The sequence below is a fragment of the Leptodactylus fuscus genome, chromosome 7, assembly GCF_031893055.1.
Source record: "Leptodactylus fuscus isolate aLepFus1 chromosome 7, aLepFus1.hap2, whole genome shotgun sequence".
NCBI classification, from domain to species: Eukaryota; Metazoa; Chordata; class Amphibia; order Anura; family Leptodactylidae; genus Leptodactylus; species Leptodactylus fuscus.
In genome coordinates, this window is record NC_134271.1 from 69316782 (window position 1) to 69340944 (window position 24163).

General features: G+C 38.5%; 1 protein-coding gene across 7 annotated transcripts in view; it reads left to right on the forward strand.

The window, feature by feature from the left end:
* ZNF536 (zinc finger protein 536) overlaps positions 1-24163 on the forward strand; it is a 460947-nt gene that overhangs the window by 205865 nt on the left and 230919 nt on the right. For all 7 annotated transcript variants that reach the window (XM_075282092.1, XM_075282089.1, XM_075282095.1 and 4 more), the window contains one exon: positions 1297-3459. In XM_075282092.1, the coding sequence (XP_075138193.1) occupies positions 1299-3459 (2161 nt within the window). In that variant the 5' untranslated portion in view covers positions 1297-1298. The remainder of the gene's footprint in view (positions 1-1296; positions 3460-24163) is intronic.

The following is a 24163-nucleotide window of genomic DNA, read 5'->3' on the forward strand; positions in this document are numbered from 1 at the left end:
AATTCTTCTTGGGAGCAGCGCGGTCACCGCCACTCGGGTCTTAGTTTACTCCTCGCCCGTTTCTAAGACTTTTACACACAGTATCGGTTTGGTAATGACAGGTCTAATAACAGTTTACTTTTCTCCATGTTGATATGTCGCTCCCATAAAGATTTTTTTATGAATATTTTGAGGGTTAAATCCTAATCTTGAAGGTTTTGCAGATCTGCTAGTCAGTCTCCTTAAAATTTAATATACCTCGTTAATGCTTACTTGCAAACACTGAAGGATTTTTACGATTATAATCATGTGTTACAGCACCTAGTACTGTTCCTAAGCAGCATACTAATCAGCTTAATGAGATATTACTGCACTTTTTGTTGACTAAGGCAAAATCCTTTTTATTGTTGGAAAGCTTGTCCTTTTATTTTTATTCAAAACATTATCATGTTTTATTGTATGCCAGAGACGGTCTGTGGGCTCTGCAAATAACAGCGAAAGTTTTATATTTCATTTGTATATTAACTGCTGGATGTGTGTATATTAACTGCTGAATGTGGCCGAAGCTTTGAAGGACAATGCGTCGCTTTCACGGCTTTATTTAGGAAATTTAAAACATTTGGCAACACAAAACCATCCATTGACAGATCCTAGTGTGGGTTACTCTCAGCTTGGTGTTGGATCTGGGTATATATTGAGATATACAGTACTACTCTCTTACAGATCAATTACATGACACCACTAATCCAAAATTCATACGTCCAAATGTCCAGTCTTTTGCAGGACGGACATGCACAGCAGACTTCTAATAAGGTTTGGGAGTTTTTGTGGGCATTCCTGGTGGATCGGGGGTAGCGATTAAAATGTCACAGTTATGGATATTAATCGTTGTGTTAAGACACAATATATAAGTCATTTTCTTTCTAATGCAAACAAAACTGTAGCTGGCAGAAAATGTTTTGTAAAATCCATTGATGGGCACGATGGTATTCCCAAAAATGGGAGTTTTTGTAATAGATAAGCTTTTTGTATGCATCTGACTGCATTAATGAAAAGAGGCCATACAATTCTTATACTGTATTGCAGTATATGGTTACTTTTAGAAATGTATTGAATTAGGTACAGTATGGTATAATACTGGAAGCCACTGGTTTTGTTTTCACATTGGACGTATCTACAAGTTCACTCATTTTGACATCTACTGTCTATCAACAATCTTTTATGTTCTTCAGTTTTCACAGACCCAGTATCTGAATGCTTCCATGTTCTCAAATCCTTAAATCTAACACTTACCTTTTGCTTTTTTGTTTATTGTAGGAATGGAGGAAGCTAGTTTGTGCCTTGGAGTTTCTTCGGCTGTGCCTGACGTTGACACTCACCTCAATAACTCTTTGCTTAATGGCCAGTATTCAATGAGTCAAAAGCTGCATCAGATCACATCCCAGCTTAGTCACGCCTTCCCTGAGCTACAAAACCGTCAAAAAAGTGAGGAAAAGTCTGCAGCATCCATTGACGAAAAAAGTCATGTGTCAATGACAAGTCAACCAATCAGCAGCCAGATGGCTCTATTAGCCAACCAACTGAATCGAGAGGTTGACAGTGGTCTTAACGGAAGGGTTGACCTTCAGCAGTTTCTAAATGGACAAAACCTTGGGATCATGTCCCAAATGAGTGATATTGAGGATGATGCAAGGAAGAATAGAAAGTACCCTTGTCCACTTTGTGGCAAACGTTTTCGTTTTAATAGCATTTTATCCCTCCACATGCGCACTCACACTGGTGAAAAACCCTTTAAGTGTCCATATTGTGACCATAGAGCAGCCCAGAAAGGTAATCTGAAGATTCATCTACGTACTCACAAACTTGGTAATCTTGGCAAGGGTCGAGGGAGGGTGAGAGAAGAAAACCGCCTTTTGCATGAATTGGAGGAAAGAGCGATACTGAGAGACAAACAGATGAAAAGCAGCCTTCTTCAACCTCGACTTGATGTGAAACCACAACAGCAGCACTTACAGCAATCTCCCTTATCTAATTGTCATATCTCTGTGCAACCTAATCACAGTACGTCTGATGTTTCCAGCAAGGCACCTTCTCCCAAGCCTTCAGCCGTACAAGATGAAGCAATAGCTCCTACAACTGGATTCAGGTGCACTTTTTGCAAAGGAAAGTTTAAGAAACGTGAGGAACTTGATAGACATATCAGAATATTGCACAAGCCTTATAAGTGCACTCTTTGCGATTTTGCTGCTTCTCAAGAGGAAGAATTGATTAGTCATGTTGAGAAAGCTCACATTACAGCAGAGTCTGTTCAAGGTCAAGGGTCCAGCGGAAATGGAGAACAGTCAGCCAGTGAGTTCCGTTGTGAGGTGTGTGGACAGGTCTTTAGTCAAGCTTGGTTCTTGAAAGGCCATATGCGAAAACACAAGGATTCATTTGAGCACTGTTGTCAGATATGTGGAAGGCGATTCAAAGAGCCTTGGTTCCTGAAGAACCATATGAAAGTCCATCTGAACAAATTGTCTGTAAAGAACAAATCCCCCAGCGAAGCCGAGGTGCCAGTCTCCATGAGTAGTGTTTCTCAAGAATCCCATGCAAATCTCTACTCCAGATATATATCATGTTTGCAGAGTGGCTTCATGCCATCTGAAAAAGCAAGCTTGAGTGAACATGGTCATATGTACAACAAAGGAGACTTAAAAGACAAGGAAGTTCTGGGTAAGCTGCTGTCACCGATTGCTAGCTTGGCTCATAACATATCTGAAAGTGATAAGCACTCTTTACTTGGCTCTCTCAATCTGGTGCCTCCCTTGAAATCCAGCTGCATAGAACGATTGCAAGCTGCAGCCAAAGCTGCTGAGATGGACCCAGTAAACAGCTATCAGGCCTGGCAACTGATGGCCAGAGGAATGGCTATGGAGCACAACTTCTTATCTAAAGAGCAGCAGATCCAGCGTAACCATGAAGATTCATTAGCAAATGCTGGAGTTATGTTTGACAAGGAAAAGAGAGAGTATGTCATTATAGGGCCAGATGGCTCTAAACAAAAAATGCAATCTGATTTAGTTCACGGCTCTAAAATTTGCAATCAGAGAGATGTGCCATCCAAACTTGAACTTTTAGAAAGCACTAGAGATTTCTTGTCACACGGCCTCAACCAGGGGCTTGAGTACAACATGCATGGGTCCATGAAAGATAAGCCAACTGAATGCCCTGACTGTGGTAGAGTCTTTAGAACCTATCACCAAGTTGTTGTGCACTCACGAGTACACAAAAGAGATCGAAAGTCAGAAGAAGAGGGAATTCATATGAACCTTGAGGAACGACGGGGATCAGGCAGTGATCAAGAATCTCAATCCATGAGCCGATCTACCACCCCTGGATCATCAAACATCACTGAGGAGAGCGGAACTGGTGGTGCTCTTTCCCAAGCGGGAAGTGCACAGGAAGACAGCCCACACCCATCATCACCTTCTTCTTCAGGTAAAGAATCTACTTCTGATAGTCTACTAATTCTTGTGCAATTTATAGCAAATTACACCTCTTTAAAGACATTATACAGGGTTAGAAAAACATGGTTATTTTCATCCAAGAACAATGCCACACATGTCCATGGTTTGTGTGGGCAGTTCAGTCCCATTAATACAGCTCAACTGCAATACCAGACACAACTCACTTGTGGACAGTTGTTGCACTGAAGAGGGCAAACGTAGTGCTCCAATCCTATACAACTCTGCTAATGGCATATGACACAAGGCAGTACACAGTCACCTTATATGTAGCTTAACATTATGTACATTTGGAAGCGTACGATTTTTTTTTTCATACTCATGTAACTTAAAGATACTCTATATTACAGTATAAGGCTAAGGCCCCATGTTGCGGAAATGTGGTGCTTTTGGCTGCTTCAGAAACACAGCAGAAAAAAAACGCTGAATTTTATAGCAGCAGCAAAGGGAATTAGATTCTAGCTAATCCCATCCACAAATTGCAGAAGAAAATATTGCAGAAAAGTATAACGCCAATTTACCTGTAGAAACGTGAGCGTTTTTTTTCACTATAGATTTAAAAGGGAAGAAAAAATGCAGAAAAAGTGCATTGAAAAATCCTTTGGAAAAAATGCAATGTGTTTTTTCTCCAAATCGTTTATTTTAGCTGACATTTGCTACATGGGGGCTTAACCAAAAAGAAATAACACCCCTGCTTCCTGTATTGATGGGAGCAAAAAACAGTCCCCTATTATTCGAACACTCCATTCACTCCCCATCCACTTCTATAGCTTTTGTTGGACCCCAACAGTCTAGACATAGTAGATTATCTATCCCCCTCTCAAAAAAAAAGTAAAATCCTCAAGAAACCGTTAACCTACAGACAGAAGATGATGTTGAGGTAAGAAATATACTATGTCAATAACTTGCCATCTATGTCACTGTAAAAGGAAGAACAAAGGACCATTTAAAAAGTCCTCCAGGCATCATGAACACAAACAGATGGTTGATCATTTACTGTGCAATATGTAATCTCCGACCAGTATGGGAGTCTGTCCAGTGTTACCAGAGAATCTATACTATGGATTGTATACAGTGACTGTTCCTGATCACTGCTGTGAAAGGATTGGGGTGGGGAAAGCTTTTTACTAATACTGTAATCATCCTGTAGACCTAACAAGAAAGGAAATCAAGATATAACACAATAACCTGTTACTATTAGCAACATTGATTTCTGCAATCAGGCATTTAGTCTGGAAAATAAGAGGGAGTTTGAGGAATCTTGAGGCAGTATATGACCGGTGATAAGGGACTGACATGACCTGCAGAGGGAACTGGTCTCTATTTCACCTCTAGAACTGGTCTAATAGAGGATCGTAGAGCCTGCAAAAGTTATATCCGACTGCTGCATATTTATAGATTTACAACGGCATCTATCTAATATCTAGCTAATATCTAATATCAGTGTATTTATTATCTGTGTACTTGTCTTTCATATCTATCTATCTATCTATCTATCTATCTATCTACGGTATCTATCTATCTATCTATCTATCTATCTATCTATCTATCTATCATATATTTCTTTCATATCATTCTATTGCCTAGTTCTATTATCTTATCATTTCTATATCAAATCTGCCTCTCTATCATAGACATCAATAGCAATTGCATATGACCATTCTATTAATGTCTGTAGAGGTGAGTGCCCTAAATTCTGCTTATTATGGGTATAAAGGAAGGGGGATCTATGGTACCTAACAAAATATATTACAAAAAAGAAACAAAGAAGAAACAGTAGAAAGCGTAAAATGTAAAGTGTACCAGTCATTTCCTTTGATACTTCATGATAATCTGCCACGTATGTGTACACAATAGTAACACTTATTCTGGCCATTAGTGGTTTAGATTTTGCAGTTTTTCCCTCTCTACATGATATTAAGTGGAAATTGTAGTCCTGAATTGGTGGGTAGACATTAAGTGCCATACAATGCACACAGTGAGCACAGGAGAATCTGTTGTAAAACTGCTCCTCTCACTCAGAAAGAGCCCAGGAGCAAGCAGGACATATAAAGAGAAGTACTGATGTGAGGAAAATGTTTTGGCTATGATAGCATCAGTCTACAGTAAGTATGTCTTCCTTCTCTTTATCTCCTGCTCACTCCTCTCCCTCCTTGCTGTATAGACTTCTATACCAATGAGCTATCTGAGTCATGTGACCTGCAGTTCATCACGCAGTATCCTGCTAAGAGCAGAAAGAGCCATTCTCTTTGATAAGATATATTAGAATCATCTGTAGTATTCATTTATTCAAAGTTTGTTGAGATGAAAGTGTCTATTTAAGGTCATGCTGGAGTTTTAGAACATGATATGATACAGGTTTTAATAATGTAGTGTGGATATCACCACATATTGTATGTCTATTTTTCATGAAGCTATTACTATTCCTATATATAAACATACATGTATTTCACCATAGAAACATATGTTTCAGCTAACCCCCAGTCATGCACCATATGTATTGATTGATATATTCTCTACATGTGTCCTCGTAGTCATTGCACTCTTATTGCATAATAAATACATTGCTATTTTTGTTTAGAGATGCAGACAACCCACAGATACAAAACTTTACAAGGAAGATACTGAAACAAGGCAAGAAGGGACACATCTGACTTAGTCATAGTGGCTGGTACTGTAGATGACATTGTATTGATAATAATATCCTCTGCTCTGTACATTATGGTCACATCTGTAGATTTTGTCATTACTACATGACATATGACCTTCAAGAAATTAGAGATGAATAATCTTAAACAGATCTATAAGGCCATCAGTGTGGGATCAGGTCAAGTCCTCAATGCCAACTGCAATATTGGAGTCCTTAATAATAGATATTTGTCCACATTTGAGGAAGAGACTGAATGTGAACTGCCTGACATCATAGGCAGGATTAGATGTTAGATGACTTGAGTTCAAAGCCTCAGAAATATTGCAAAAATAATATATGTAAAAAAGGGGGAGGGATTTCTCAAATATGGAGCAGGAAAAAAGTGGAGCCATTGACCAAATAATGATAGGGGGTTTTAGTTTCCAATCCTTGTCACTCTTTGTATACTTCCCAAAAGGAAAAAATGGTCAGAAAAAAACCTACTGAAATATATATCCAAAATATAGAATATTTAATTAAAGATACAATACATAACAAAGAGGGGGTCAGCTGTAAAGGACAGCCCCCAACTCAAGGTGCATGGACTGAGGACAAACTACTATACATACAATCATGTAATATCCTCAAATCTGAGGCATCAAAAATAGATTAAACTAAATTCATATTACAGTGCTGGTAACAGTACATCCTTGTATATGAGGGAACTTTTGTGTTGAAACTTTGTATACTTTCCATACATTGTCTGAGGTATGTCCAATATACTTCAAGAATTATATTACAAAGAATGACCACATAATGGATGTAGCCAATGGAAACCTCTTTTGTGCTAGGCCCACATCAGCATTTGTCTTTCCATTCTTCTGGTCTGTTGGAGGACCAGAAGAATGGAAAAAAGGAAACAATCAGACCGGTTCTATGACAGATGCCAATGGAGGCTGAAGGACTCAATTGACTATAATGGGGTCCATCAGGTGTCCATTGCATGACTGAAACTGCTGAACAAAAAAAAATCAGGCCTGCAGGACTTTATGTTCTGTGTTTTCCAATGAACACTGTGATAGAACTCCAATTCAGATGTGATCCCAGGCTTATCTTGTCATAAAGATCACCCTTCACCTTGATCAGATGAACCTTCTGCTAAGCACTAGCAACATTTACATAACTTAGAAAGTATACGTGCAGATCACTAAAAGGTCATGCAGATCCAATGCAGAGTATCCATTAAGAAGTCTAAGGGCAAGTTCACATTAGTATTACTGTTATCTGATTATCTTTTCCATCACAAGAACAGAAGAATGGTGTAAACAGTAAAGACAGGTCAGTCTAATGATGGACACCAACAGACCTCAAGCGCCACCATTGACTATAACTGGGGTCCATCGTGTATCTGCTATGTTCTCTATACTTATGCAAGATGAAAAGATCTGCATGCCATTTTTCAACCACAACTTCGGCAACAGAGTCTTGCAGAAGTCAATTATTGCAGTTCTGTGACCACCTTCACTAAGCTTCTTATAGGCCCTTCTACTTCTATAAGTATCACTAGTTGGGATCTGCCATTATTACTCTCAGGAGAACAAATATCAAAAAGTTCTAACAAATCTGAACCTTCGTTGAGTCTCATGAAAAGTTCCCAGCTCATAATATTTACTGTGTTAGTGCAGTACTGGGACCTTGTTAATTTCAGCGGACAGTGCTGTACTCCCCACTCTGTCTCCAAGTTCATTTTCCTAGTAAATATTGATGATTCTCCGCGTAGGCTCTTTGGGTATAAATTTGGCTTTAACGACTAATTTCGAAAACTGGATTTTTTTTATGCTAGAACTGCGCCTTTTTAAGTGTGTAATCTACAGCATTAATTAAATGCCACAATAAAACATACCCAGCTAAATGAAATACCAGGAATTACTAAAGCCCAAAACAAATTCTCAACTTGTGAAGGACTTCTTAAGAAACCGCCCGTCAGTATCACTTCTTTTACTTTATGTTTCTATAGAAAGCTGGGTCACAAGAGCCTGAGAAACTATGTTTTTTAAGAAACCTAAGCAATGACATTCCTTTCTTTAACTAGTGCTCTTAACATGATAGCAGCGGAGTGAGTTCATCATAAGCCCTTCGCCTTCCCTGCCTCTCCAAGTGATCTCCAGAGTAAGTCTCATTATAAAAGCTGGTAAAGTCTTTTGTTACATGATGTATTTCTTTGTAAAGCATTATTAAAAGTCTAAAGACCCCAATATGGAAGCAGTAGGGGTTAGGGAAGCATATATACGTATCTAGTGTAGTTTGGGATCTTTCAGAAGACATATCTAAACATGGCAACAATGATAAATGTGTGACCAGCTACATTTTTTATGGATTTTTTCTCAGTGCCAGAACCGTGTGGACACTTTTTACCATCAGTAGATGTAGAAACTGCAATCTGGGCCTATTTCATTGGCACAATCAATAATTTGAGTCCTGAACAGGCATTTTTATAAAGTATGCATATGCTACCTCCTAAGGCAGGTAGCCATAATAACAGTGGCGTAACTAAAGTCTTGTGGGCTCCGGTGCAATCTTTTGTCTGGGCTCGCTACCTCATCCATCCAGTGAATTCTTGATAGTAATGATTATGGGTACTAAGGAGTTTAATCAACCTAAGTGTGGTTAGGGTAATCTGTGGGTCTCCTTGGTTTATGGGCCATATGAAAGGTGCAATCTCAATACTGATGCCAGTGCTTATGGGCCCCCTAAGGCTCCTGGGCCCTGATGCAACTGCACCCTCTGCACCCCCCACAAGTTACGCCCCTGCATAATAGTAATGATAGACATAGGGAGGGCCAAGGAGAGCATGTCCCAGGATTTCCACTGCTAACTTACCTTGCCCAGACTGGAACACTCAATCTCATTGCTAAAATCACAACCTTATCAGGTGAACCAGGTGTTTAGCAGGTACAAGGGAGTTTTTTTTATATGGATAAAGTAATTTATAGATGTCTATATCTAGCTAAGAGATGGCCAAGCAATCCTTGTGTCTCTCACTCTGTTGATGTCTAAGACACATGACTACGTACACTGCTTTCTTCTGGACAATGTAAGATTGGGGCCTATCACCAGATGACATCATACTGATGGCTCAAACATCAGCTTTACAATACAGCTCGTGTCCCTTTAAGGTTTTTTTTCATATCCTATATACTTTAATAGTTCTGGCACGTTTGTTAACTATGAAAATGCCCTAAATGACACTAAAACCTCAGCTGACTCTTATCTTAGAATATCTATTGGCTGCAGTGCATCTATAGATTCAACCCACAAAATGGCCGCCTGTGTGTAAGCTGCAGCAAATTGATTAAAAGCAAAACAAATCATGAACATCCTGGACCCCGAGACAAAATTCCCAAACCAACCATATAGTTTAACCTCTATTTATGGCTATTGGCACAGAGGGAACAAGGAACGAGTGAGTGACAACTGAAGCATGCAGATTAATGACAATGTCCGCTCAGTCTTACGATACATATCTCCTAAGCAGACTGAGAAAGGCAAGAAAAAAATTGAAACTGAAGGATTAAGATCTTCATTTTTTTTTCTTGTGCATTCCAATTGTTCTTAAAATATTTGGCAATGTCAATTAGTAACTGAGCAGAGTTAGCTGATGAACGCAATTTTCCAGTAGACTGATCTCCCTATTGTTGTAGAGCTAACAGCAGATTTCGAAGGTCATTATCATTCCCTGGTAGCTTGGCCCAGCTGCTCCTTGTTGCGAGAGCCAAAACTTTGCACCGGGGCCTGGGGATGGTATGCAGCTTTTTACGGGGCTGGGGGGCGAGGAGTGGGCGAGAGAGAGGGGGTCATGTGACTTGATATGACTGAAATGTACAGTAAAGTTGTTTTAACACATTCCAAACCACTGGGTTCAATTCATCGTAGGTGAGTAAGAGACTGATAATAGTGTTTGAGAGATTAATAATCTCACTGTCTTTTCAGATTAGGTTCATTGGAGGGAAATAGGATATTTCTGGTCACGTTCACAGTTTTTGTAGGACACTCACAACCATATTTTTTTCCTAGTAGATCGGCACCCGGGTTATTCAATATGTTCATAGCAATATTTCTTTCAATCTGCAGGTTGCCTTCTTCAAAAATATTCATTCACTGGTGTGGAAGTTTAAGTATCCACATGTTCAGATTAAGATAGGACGGAGTTAAACTAGTGCTATTGAATGTGATGCATGTCACACATCCAAAGATTGCAGTGAGCATGAATGAAGTTGCATTGTGTCTCATAAGTTGCCTGGACTCGGGTGTAGTTTGCCAGGACAAAATCTTCTTCTTACTAAAAAGAACGTGGCGGGTCAGCTGAAAGGGGTTGTTCCAGGTTAAGGTTTTCATGGCTCATCTGATCCCCTGTGTAATTCCTAGGCACTGGTATTGCAACTCAGCTCTCATTAAAGCTGCAATGACAATACACAGACACTATATACTGTAGGACAATCCCTTGAAAAGGAGTCTGTCAGCAATACATCTGCTATAAACCTAATCATTGTACCATGTGGTACTGTGAAATGACTTTACAGTGTCCAAATATGCTTTGATATTCAGCTTTGGAGCCCAATTTACCTACATTTTCTTTGATTTATTGATATCCAAATTAGTGTTTTGGGGAACCTATTGGTGAGACCAAAGCCCAAGCACGCTAAGGAACACCCTCAATGCACTTGTCCCCGTATTTGCTTATGAATAAAACTGCAGTTTACATGAAATGGAGTTCCAAAGTTGAATAACAGAGGTATATGTACTACAAGGTACGATGATTTAGGTTTATAGCCAATTTACTACTGACAGACTCCTTTTAATTACGCAACGTTTCATCTTAAACTGTTCCTGACATCCACCATTACTAATATGCTGAAGCCAATCAGCGGCCTAAGGAATGGGACATGGGAGGTCACAGCCGGCGAGGACTTCCAGCAAAAGGAGACAGTGGAGCAGAGGGACCAGACCGGGTTTGGAGCCACCAGAGCATCCCGGACAGGTGAGTTTGTTTATATGTTTTCACCTTCCCCAGCCTAATATGAAAAATAATTTTGATGCTGGGCATCTACTTTAAGAGAACTGTGCATAAACACATGTCCACATACCTCAATGAAGAAGTGGCCAAAATTCCCCGAAGCAATATGAGAGATTGATGACTTCAAGATTACTTCAAGTTATTGCTAGTAAGGGTAGTTCTACATGCAATTGATTCATAGGATGCCTAGTTTTTTTGCACATGGCTTTTCCATTTTGGCTTCATTTTTGTTGAATAAATAGTGAAACGGTAGATTCTGTTCTCGCTTATCTGAGGTTGTGTTTGCCTAATTTTAAGACTTATCCTGATACATAAAACCATAGTATTCAAAGAGGGTGTACATTGCATTGTATGCATACATATAGTCTACTAACCAATAACTGGTCCATTTTTTTTCCATTTTTCGACCAATCCCAACAACGCACAATTGCCGCTATGTATTTCTTTCTTCCAAATTTAAAGCTGAACATCATTTTCCAATGATAAAATAAGCTTAAAATACTTGCTTTTGAATTCTGGGTAAATTCTATACCCCCACCCTCCTTTGGCAAGTAAAGAGATCCAGTTTGTACCAGTAGTGAGGACAGTGAGCGTGGAAGAATCCACTTTGTCTATTTTCTTTCTTGGTACTGCTCTGTATAGTTACATACACTGTAATCTCATTTTTAAATGCATGGAATATATTATTCCGTAAACATGTTATTATTGTAAGCACATCATAGCTTGTTCTGTAAAAAAAAAAAAAAAATTGAAAAAAAAGTTAATTTTTTTGACAACAGCCTTATCATGCTGAGAAGTGTTTGGATTGGCAGGCTGTGATTTCAGAGGATAATAAACAGAATTTCATAGTAAAAACAATATTTAACATGGCGGAGATTTCCTTGGTATCAGGTTCAGTTAAATGCAAAGCAGCAAGTTTTTATTTTTTTCCATCTAAGCTCAGCTGTTGAAACTGTGCTCCATATGAAGTCTTTCATTCTCTAATACGGAATATCGTCCACGCTGTTTCCTGTTTGCTTCAGATCAACAGAACTTGCCTAGCAGCGGGCATTGAAGCACGGTACCAGCCAGCAGCCCTTTGGGTAACAGCTCACTACATTGCTATGATGGGTGACGATCTGCCGGCCTGTATTTATTAACTGACAAGTATTGGAGTATCTATTCCACATAAAGCTGTTTATTTCAGAGCCATAGGAAGAAGGCATAGCCACATATATATATACACTACTAAAATGCAACATTGTCGCTAGCAAATAAAAAATCATGGTCAGAACTCAGTACTACAGTGCAGATTTTTAGCAAAAGTAATTCAACACTAACACTAAGGTCCAATGTAGTGGGCTGCAGCAAAAAGGCGCAATAAAAACCGGGGTGGCAATGCATTGTGGTTTTTCCCTCAGCGCTTTTGGTTCTGGCCCCTCTCAATCTGTAGCAATTTCCCAGCAGATTCTGGGGACCTTTTTTTCCACAGCGAGTGGATGAAATTAAAAAAAAATCTCATTTGCTTTGGTGCTACAGCAGATTTTCTACCCATAAATTGAAATTCTACAGAATATCCATCTCAGCCATGATGGGTTGTGACTTGGAAGTAGTGGCAATTGGTGCCCCTAGAATAGATGCAACGGGTAATCTTTGAAGTGAGTGCAAGGTAGTGGAAGCCATCACCTTTCACAAAATGGCCTTAGGTGGGTGACTGTTTTAGTTACTTACCCAAGATTGGCCTGTATAACTAATTTTTTTATTTATTTGTGCTTTTTATGGTATGTATTGCACTGAATATGCTGATGACTTATTGCACTGTACAATCTAACTCTATGGCCTGGGCCCCTGCTGCGTTTTACAGACCCTGCAAAGTGGATTCTAGCAAATCTGTGTTGGTAATCCATTTGGGGGAGTCCACATAGGGACCTTTCCCCGAATGGAATACCAAACACAGATGGCAAGTGGTGTGCAGTGAAAGCACACAGATCCCATAGACTATAATGGGGTCCGTGTGCTCTCCGCACGCTGCCCGCACAAATCAAGCGGACAGGAAAGTACTTCACAATCTACTTTTCTGTCCGCATAGTCTATGGGATCCGTGTGCTTTCACTGCGCACCGCTTGCCAACTGCTTTTAGTATTCCATTCTGGGGGGTCCCAATGCGGATGTGAACCAAGGGTAACTCAACTTGGTTTATAAGCAGAGTCTCTAATGCAAATGTGAACAGATATATGGATTGCAACACAGCTGCACTGAACTTACAACTTACAACAGTAGTGCAAAAGTTAAGTCAAAAAGTGAATGGGGTCCTTGGAAGTTTCGACTCGTAGTTTGCACTGCGCTCCTAATTTACAACTCTGTCATAGCATTAGGCTTGTAACACATTGGCATAGATTATGGCCAAGAGTATTCTTAGAGAATTTCTTTTTGTTCATTTAAAATATTGTATTTGGACTGTGGTGGGCCCAGTATGTCGGCAACCCGAATTTACTATAGATCTATACTTTTGTTCTGTCAGGCACCATTAACTGGATAGGACCATACTTTTTTCCTCGCATTTACAGAGAAACTCTGTAGGATTTAAAAACATATATTTGCATATAAAACACGTCCGTCAGGGAATCTCACTTAACAAATTGTAGCCCAGTAAAAAGTCCTTTGAACAAGAATGTTTTAGTGACTCAGTTGGTGCAGATCTTTCTAACACAAACCCCCCACTCGCTCGCCTATACCCGCTTATTTCAAACCACTTTATCATTTATTATACGTTACGCTTTAGCAATTTCTGCAATGAGCGAAACGTCATTTTCCAACAAGTGTATAATATAAGCCGGACTCGGAGCAATTAAGTGAGTAAAACACAGTTTCATGGCTAACATTTCCACAAACAACAATACACAAACATTTTAAGAATTCCTGAAATATGTTCCTTTTTCTTCTGCTTTCAGATCAGCCTACACAATGTCTTTGTGTGTTTAGGTTGCTGGCCGATTAGCATTAGTCACAGGATAGCTGGAAAGTAAGTATTTTGCAGCCTCTAGATACTGGAACCAGGCAGTGTGCATGCAATTTTTTTTATATTACTGTTTGGGCGGGGGTAATTGATCAGGTTGGGCCTAATGCCTCACAATTAAAGGTATTTTGTACACGTAAAGCAGAGATGTCAGCCATTGTAAATAGATCTCCTATAAAGCAAATTGGATACATTTTGCAATAGGAATTTTGTTATTTTTAGTTGTACTCCCCATGCAAAATAAAAAATTAAAGGGGACACCGGGTTGGCATCATCTCATTTAGGGCCTGATGTCCTATTATAAATGTCAGATGCAATTAATACAGTAAATATCCACTAAACTGTCAGTCAAAGGGTGTGAGAAAGTGAAGCCCACCCGTTATTATTTGTAGGGAATGTCATATGACCATATTCTGCTGGGTGGGCCATATGATGTAGGTGATTTTACCTGAATTAAGACCCCTGCATATGACAGCTGCAAACCTTGAGGTGTTCTGCTTTCCTGCAGTACAACCTTGACAATTGCAGGTTCCTGTTAGTACACAATCTGTATAGTCATAAAATGCCCTCCCATAATTTACTTCCAAGCCAGCTACATGGGTTTTGCTTTAGTTGTATCTGCTCAGAAATCAGTAGGTGAGGGCAACACGGTGGCTCAGTGGTTAGCACTGCAGCCTTACAGTGCTGGAGTCCTGGGTTCAAATCCTGCCAAGGACATCTGCAAAGAATTTGTATGTTCTCCCTGTGTTTGCGTGGAGTTCCTCCCATACTCCAAAGACATACTGATAGGGGAAAAATGTAGATTGTCAGCCCTATATGGGGCTCACAATCTATTAAAAAATGAAATCAGCAGTTGATCTCTGAAAACAGGCATTTTATCTTTTGGACAGGTCATCAGGTCATTGCTATTCCCATATACTACATAGAATTTAATAGCAAATGTATTCTTACTTGGAGCAAATTAAGGCATTTTATGCAATATATATATATATATATATATATATATATATATATATATTGTATATAATGAGACACGTATAATAAATATATATATTTTGTGTCTCAGTATTATATGTAGGTTTATGAAAGACTTCTCTCTCTAACCTTCACTACTTGCTTTCACGCTGCAGTTCTCTCTTCCATATAGTCTTTTTACACATATTGCCAAAATTTCAATATTTCTAAATCCCAAGATTTGTGGGATGGACGTGGATATGCTCATTTAGTGTTCTGCATTTAACAGTAAAAGAAAAAAAGAAAAATAATACCCTGTAAGAGTAATGCAGCAGAAAGCATGTAGATTTACTTCCGAAAAAATATTCCCTTGCCGTGACAAATAAGGAAATTATTTTTTATTAATAGTCTGTACTTCATTTTGGCTAGCCAACTGCTCCTTGTGAATCCACTGCCTGAGCAAATCCACAGGACTTTCCTTTCAATAGGCCCTCACTGTGAAGCCTCAATTGAGAGATGCATGTATTCGTCCAGAGGAAAGAGAAAAAAAGGTTTTGAATCACATAGAAGAATACATGCCCCCCCCCCCCCAAGTTTCTCCTCACCTTTTTTTCATTCTGAATTAGCTAAGCCCTGTGTAAAAGGTGCTTAGTCTCTTTTAACAATTTACATGGCAGCATCATTTTCCCATGCATTTTTTTTATTCATCCTTTTTAATATTTTTATTATTTTATCTTTTATATTTTCAAAGTTTTTTGTATTTTATTATTGTATTTTTGTCTGTGTTTTTTTCATTTTGGATTATTTAATTTTTCCCTTATTTTTTTATTCTTCCCGTTTTGCAGTAACACTCTATTAATTGCTTAGATCACTTCCCTGCTAATGTTTTTCCTTCTCAGATAAATGTTTAGACTGAAACAAAGAACCACCTCAAAGCTCAGGCATCAAAAAGCACAGTTGCTGTTTAGAATAATTTTTCTTTTTTGACTTAAAGGTCTTTTTTATTTTTATTATTATTTCAGAAAAAAAGAAGGATGATTTATGATTTTAACATCTCATAAACATCCATTGGTAACAGAGTACGCAGTCAGAAGCTTAACATTACATTGTTTGCTTTTGACTACATATCTTCGAAACCACTGCAGCTGTGCCTTTACTCACAATAGCAGATTAATTAACACAATCGTGTTGTCTTGGCTTGCACTCAATGAGTAGGTCTGTTGCGGGACAGATAGGTAAATCCTATAAATGTGAACGAGATAAAAAATAGACTATGGTAGTGTCGTGGTGTGCCAGTATTCCTCCTGACTAGTCAGCCCTGTCAGAGGCGATTGACTGGAATCACTGAGCCTACATTTCGCAGCCCTGACACGCCTCTTTCCAGTGACATCATTTTTTGGTCACAAGTAAATTTAAAGGAAAAAATATTTTGCAAAGGACATAAAGACAAGTGCAAACTACCTTGTAATAGAAACGTGAAGCATTTCACAGCAATGTATATATTCAGTCACAGCAGTCCCCATTCTTAATAGAGCTCGAAAATAATTTAAAGGGTTTTAAGAGTGTTAGTTTTTTTTCTCCTAAAACAGCGCCACTCTCCTTCACAGGCTGTATGTGGTATTGCTACTTAATCCCAGCTGTATTATCATATACAGGCCATAAATAAAGGTGTCTCTTTCTGCATTAAAAAAAGTTTAATTCTTTTCCTCGAGGAGGCCATATAGCCCGTGGCCCCTCTGGCCAGAACCACGGGAAAAATCGCAGTGTTTTACAACATCTGCAAAGTGGATGGGATTCATGCCCACTTTGTATTTCAAACTGCAGCGTGGTCATGCTGCAATTTCCAAAACCGTTGCGGTTTTGGAAATCACAGCATGTCAATTATATCTATGGAAACGCCGGCGGCTTTCCCGTAGATATAATGGTAGCAGAAAGTCTGTGGAGGAAAACTCTGTGAAATTTCATTTCAAAGTGCTGCGGTAAGAACCGCAATGCATTCCCTCCGCATTTTTACCCCCAGTGCTTTAGCGCTGCATACAGTCCCATGGGGCCTTAGCCATAAAAACATTTGGTCTACCAAAGAAATGGAACATATAATTGGCATATCTGGGATAGCAAACCTAAGATTTATAGCTAAAAATAACTAAAAAAATTACATAAATACATTAATACTAAGAAAATGTTTTGAACCATCAACAGGCAATAACGTATCACGAGGCAATAAAAAAAATAACAGCCGTATTTATTGCAATTATATGTTGTAGTTGTATTTGTTTGAAATGCAAAAATATCAGACTATTTGAAGATAATTCTTGTCTAGGATTATATTTGGTCAGAAATATGCAGTAGGGGTATATACAACTGTATTTACATCACCATATCGTCATCTCCATTTTGGGACACCTCAAAGCTTTTATCCCCTTACCTTGCAGTACAGAGCCAGCCTTCGCATTGGCCTAATAAGACCCAAAATATAAACATAATGTTATGTTAACCCCTTAGCGACCCTTGACGTAACTGTACGTCATGGGTCGCATGGGGATGTATGGAGCGAGCTCACACGCTGAGCTCGCTCCATACACGGCAGATGCCGGCTGTATAATACAGCCAGGACCTGCCACTAACAGCAGCGGTTGGTGCCCAAGCCGATCGCTGCTGTTAACCCTTTACACACTGCGGTCAACCGTGACCGCAGTGTGTAAACGGCGCCGGCGGCATGGGCGCCGCCATGTTTCGCCGATCGCCGCCCTCCTGAACGTCACAAGAGGGCGGTGATCGGTTGCTATGACAGCCGGAAGCCTATTGAAGGCTTCCAGGCTTGTCTCTGCACTAGATCTATTAGACGATGCCAGAGGCATCGTCTAATAGAAGTGCTGCGATTTTCCTATTCACTGCAATACTGTAGTATTGCAGTGAATAGTATGAGCGATCAGACTCCCTAGGTTTCAAGGTACCTAAGGGGTCTGATCATAAATGTAACAGAAGAAAAAAAAAAGTTTTTAAAAGTATTAAAAAAATAAAAAAAATATAAAAGTTCAAATCACCCCCCTTTCCCTAGATCAGCTATAAAAGTAATTAAAGAACATTAAACATAAACATATTAGGTATCCCTGCACTCCAAAATGCCTGAACTATTAGAATATTAAAACATTTATCCCGTACTGCGAACGGCGTAGCGGCAAAAAAAATAAAAACAGCCAAAAAGCGTTTTTTTCAACACTTTGCCTCCTATAAAAAATTGAATAAAAAGTGATCAAACCATCGGATCTTTCCCCAAATGGTATCAATAGAAACGTCATCTTGTCCCGCATAAAAAGACACCACAACCAGCTCCATACATAGAAATATGAAAAAGTTACAGGTGTTAGAACATGATGACACAAATTTTTTTTTCTATTTTGCAAAGTTTATCATTTTTTTAAAAGTATCAAAAAATTTCAAATACTATATAAATTTGGTATCACCGCGTTTGTACTGACACGTAGAACACAGGTAACATGTCATTTGTACCAAACAGTGAATGCTGTAAAAATTAAACCCATAAGAAAATGGCGCAAATGCATTTTTTCTCCAATTGCGCCTCATTCTGAATTTTTTTCCAGCTTCCCAGTACATTGCACAGCATATTGAATGGTGCCATTACAAAGTACAATTTGTCCCGCAAACAATAAGCTATCATGTGACTCTGTGAACTGAAAAATGAAAAAGTTATGGCTCTTGAAATGTGAGGAGGGAAAAACGAAAATGCGAAACCAAAAAATGGCCTGGTCCTTAAGGGGTTAATATCTTAGATGTGGGGGTTATTTTTTATTATTATTATTATTATTATTATTATTATTATTATTATTATTTATTTATTTATTTTCAAAATTCTTTTGGCCACCATGGTAGCTCAGTATTTCTACCACTCAATTCTATTTCCATACAGTAGATGTTAATTTTCTGGTCATTAATATTAAATCTCTATTGGGGTTTTTCAAACTTTCGAGACAGAAGACAAAGTTTTGGTTCATGTGGAATCTTATTTCATTCTTTTATAAAGAGCTTTTCTGTGTTTGAAATAACTTGGAAACTATGAAAGAAATCGCAGTGCTTATCTAAATGTATAGATCAATGCCTGTTACGTCACAAATGTCTTGTCCAGTGAAGTCATTGCACAATGGCCTTTGTTTTAGAGATGAGTGAAATGCTGGTTGCACGTTGTGGAAAAAATGGCTCTTTTTTCTGTAGGAGAATTTTGTGACTGTTTTTCGGTAACTGATTTAAGAAAAGGTCATTTTCACAAAGAGCAGCATTGTAATAGAAAATCATTTTACATCAAGCAATTTCAAGCCTTTTATCCTGTTGTCTTAACTCTTTCTGCACACAGTGCGTAAGACCATATCTATATATATATATATATATATATATATATATATATATATATATATATATATATATATATATATATATATATACATACAGACACACATACATACTGGACCCATGAATGTCCTCTACATATCAGTTGCATATTACTTAGTAGTCCTTTTGTACCTATTGCAGAAGACTTTTCTTGCCATTCCTTCCAATAAACCTTGAAAATTCCACTATAATGGACTAACACATGTATTTTTTCCAGGTTTTAACCCCCAAACAGGGGTGAATATACAAAGGAACAACTAAAAAAATATCCCAAAATGTGTATGCATGAATCTGGCAGTTACACCTCTCAGCTTAGACCAGCTAGGGATATGAATGCATTAAACAAAGCCTGTTCTGTGCCAAAGCAATATTTAGGGCATCTCTAAAAATAAAAAAGGAAGATTAATTTTTTCTCAAATGAAGAAACTCACCCCAAATGCAAGGAGTGGTTTATAAATGAGGTAGAGATGTAGAGATCCCCACTGCCCCAAATATGAAACTATCAGTACACCTTTTTGCACAATAAACCCTTTCCCACCATACAGCTAACAGGCTGGGGAACTGCACAATACTAGGCAAATCGCACAAAATCTCCCTATTGTTCTAAAAGATGCTGAGAATCCTGACAGCATTCCCAGCATTCTTTGCTGTGTCAATAAGCAAAGTGCAACTAGGACAATTCACAGTCTTGGTTGTACGTATTGGAAGGTTTACTGAGGAACTTTGTATAGGGTTACTATTATGCTTAAAGGGTACCTGAAAAGATAAAATATGTGCAGGGTCTTGCTGAGCAGTCTGTTCTATGACTGTATAAGCTTGCATACATTATGTCCTATCAGGGTTTGGGGTTTTTTTGCTGCTAACATCCCCATTATGACTGAAACACATTTTACATTTGTCTCTGAGGCAGGTCATTACAATAAGGAGCAGTCTTCCCCTCATATCCATTATAACTAGTACTGGTTTGCTTACATGTAATTCTGCCAGGAGTAACTGTACAATAGCAAATACATAGCTGAGAAAAGCCCATGTGAGCATAACATAGGTAATCCAGGAACACTGCACTGCAAACACATGCAGGCATAATGCTGTAATCTATGAGCACGGTCAAGAAAACTATACATGAATAATTTCCCTTCTTTAATCAGATAAGCAACCAGAAGTGGATAAAAGTGCATAGTAGACTCTTCTTGTGTTGTAAGCTGTGAGATATGAACAGAAAAATAAGTTTATAGATGTGTGGAAGTTGTGAGGAGAATCAGCCTCCTCCCTCTCTGACGAGAGGACATACCCCCCTCCTTTACTCACTTTGAAGACATCTTATTTTTTTAAAGTATCTATGGATAGGACTTATATAGTAACAGGGAGTGAACTGCAAATTAGCTAGAAGGAAAATACCGAATGGATGGTCTTTAGACTTCAGATTTAGATTAGTTTTTCAAGCAGAAAACGACAACATTTTTAATTAAAGTGCATTACATTTTGGTCCAGAATAATGCACTCTATTAAATGAGACGAAGTTTTCTGAAAAGTTAGAGGCCCTTTGATAAGGGAATGGGTCCTAAGGGAGGAACAACATTCAAGTTATTCCTCTACATCAGGGGTAGGGAACCTTTGGCTCTCCAGCTGCTGTGAAACTATAACTCCCAGCATGCTCCATTCACTTCCATGGGAGTTCCTAGAACAGCAGAGCCAGTATGCATGCTGGGAGTTGTAGTTTTGCAACAGCTGGAGAGCCGTACGTTCCCTACCCCTGCTCTACATTTTGTTAGGTACCAATACAGTGTCTAATAATTTACCCCTTATATTATCATATTAGTAGTGACAATAGTACAAGTACTGACACGTTTGTTAAGGTTTAGCAAAACATAGCAGCTTTCTTCCAAAAACAGCACTGTATGTGTCACTGTGTTGTGTGTGGTAACACAGACACATTCTGTGGATATGTATGAGGGCTGCTGTAATCCTGAAATCCTTTAAGGCCTCATGCACACCACAGTGAAAAATGGCCACCACACGGCAGTTTTTTTTTTTTGTTTGTTTAAAGGGTTTTCACACAACCATTTTCAGGACTATGGAAGTTTGTGGGTGTATTCCCATGTCCATATTTTTAACCAATTGTGAATAACATCCACCAAAATTAGATCTGAAGGACCCAATACAAGTTCATGGGTCCACACATCTGTCAAAATGGATTGGCAGCATCCAGTTACAGGCATGAAAAACAGATACTTGGATTGGGTAAAAAAATGCCCATATAAGTTCATCCATTATTTTTAATGGACAGTTAAAAACAGATGATTAACGAATGTTAAAACTAGACAGATGGCTAGAAAATGTATGAAAAATACGTGACACAGAGATCGAATACAGCTAGTAAAAACAGACCACTTCATACGGCTAATAACTAACAAGCGTATCACCAACATTATACCTGTAGTTTTCAATTGTGTAATTTTTTTTGTATTTTGTAATTTTTTTCTATTGTGTAATTTATTTTGTATTTTGTTCAATATTATAGAAGATCTCTGAAGAAGTAACAAAGGGTTGTATCTCATTGTTATACTTGATAAAGAACTAACCGGCATAGTCTATCATTCTGTTATTTCTGGGTTTAGAGACATTGGTCGTGTGTAAAATCTGCATCTCGAACATTTATGACATATCCTGTTTGCATGCCATAATTGGTAAATAGATTCCTGGTTCCAAAGATGGGGCCCATGTGTTTATTGAGAACACAGGTTCCCTAACCTCTTGTTTCAGGGCTGCTGTGCATGTAGAAGTGACATGGCTGAGATGAGTTAGTATCCACATATATTGGACATTTGCAATATTTCTGTAAGATATGCCGTAAATGTCTAAGATCTGAATAGCCCTTTAAGAGGGTCAGTTAAAATAATGCATTCAATACCCTCCAGGTGCTTATCATAAGGACATGCCAATACGTAGTGTCACTTGCAGAAGTGATGAATTTATTTTTAGTGTTACATCGAGGAAACACATGTGGAGATAAGTTGTGGCATTTTCAGTTCTGTAGCAGAACGTATTGTAAGTTACAACACAAGCATTCTCTCCAGTTTACATCACAACGAGTGTAGGTAATAAAATCACTGTGCCCAGTAGTCAGATGACCTGGAACCAGTAGAATAGTTTTCAGATAAAACAGCAGCCGTTTGGTGTTTGATTGGATTTGCATTCATTATGACTTGCTATTTGTACATGGGATGGATGGCGCCACGAGTGTTGCAAGCTCTTTGTATCATTTATGTTTATGAAATTTTGAAGTAGGATCATTTTATCTTTTGCTGTCATTGGCTGACATTTACTCCAACATGATAGGATATTTCGATTCCTTATCTCTAACGCTTCAGTTGCATAGTCTCCGATGACAAAGAACGTTGCCTGATATGCTTTTATAGTAAACAAGTCAACAAAATATAGGTGTTTGCTCATATGCTTTTTCATAATTTCGTCTGGTTTTTATACTTTCCATCTCATATCAATTTCCTTTCATGTTAGAAAATTATATTTGCATTGCTTTATATGTAAGATATTTGAGGTTTCAAAGATAAATATCCTGACTAATAAGGCGCATTGGTCAATGATTGGAAAAGTATCTTTAGTGTCATAGATCTGGTTAAAATTGAGAAATGGGGAGGTGTTAGGGCTAGTTCACACTGGGCAAGAAGGGGCGAATTGTTAACCGGAATCCGTGGGTCCTCAATTCAAAATCCAAAGAGCTTTTCACCTATCTCTTAGAGTTCTTCCACTTAATTCCATTATGTTTCATCTTAGGCATACCTATATGGGGTTCAGTGGTAGCAGTCACTACTTGTCCCTGGAGCCTGAGTGGGTCCATAAGCCTGTCTACAACATAAAAAGAAACCAGTATTACAGATAGCATATGGTAAATGGAGCCCCCATTACAAATTCTGGGACACATGAGCTTCAAGTTCTTAAGGCTCATAATTGGGTGAACAAGTATATACAAGAGCGCTCATTGTCAGTCACTGCCCCATGTAAACACTTGTTCATCCTGATCACATCCTAAAAAAGGATCCTCGTTGACAGTGCATCTAACCATGCAAAAAGCTTTCACAAGCTTTATGGAAATGAGCAATCATATTAACAATCTCTCGTACCCTATATAGTTTGCACAGGGGAGTGTAATATCTGTTTAAGCAACCACTAACTGACTTTTTATGTACATGATTGGCACTTGTTATTGGCTTGAAATTGGCCAGTGTAAAATGACCCTTGGTCAATTTGTACACGAGGTTCTATTGTCTGACCTAGGACTTCAGGCTTCTTGCTGGTTGCTTCCGTATGACTCTTCTAAGTATAGTGTTTTACAATAAACTGCCTAAAGATTTCAAAACTCTTCATTACATGTTTCGAATATAGATCTTTAAGAGTAGGCTTCTGGCATTTATATTGGACCTGCCCACCCTTACTGCATTATAGTAGTGGACAGTAGTGGTTGACGCCCTGTTCACTCTTCTTTCACTTCTGATTCCCAATGGTCCTCAAACATGTCAAACATATGTCTTTTATCAGATGATGCCTGGAAACAATAGATTACATTTATTTATTTTTACAAGAAATACTATTTTTGGCCTGTA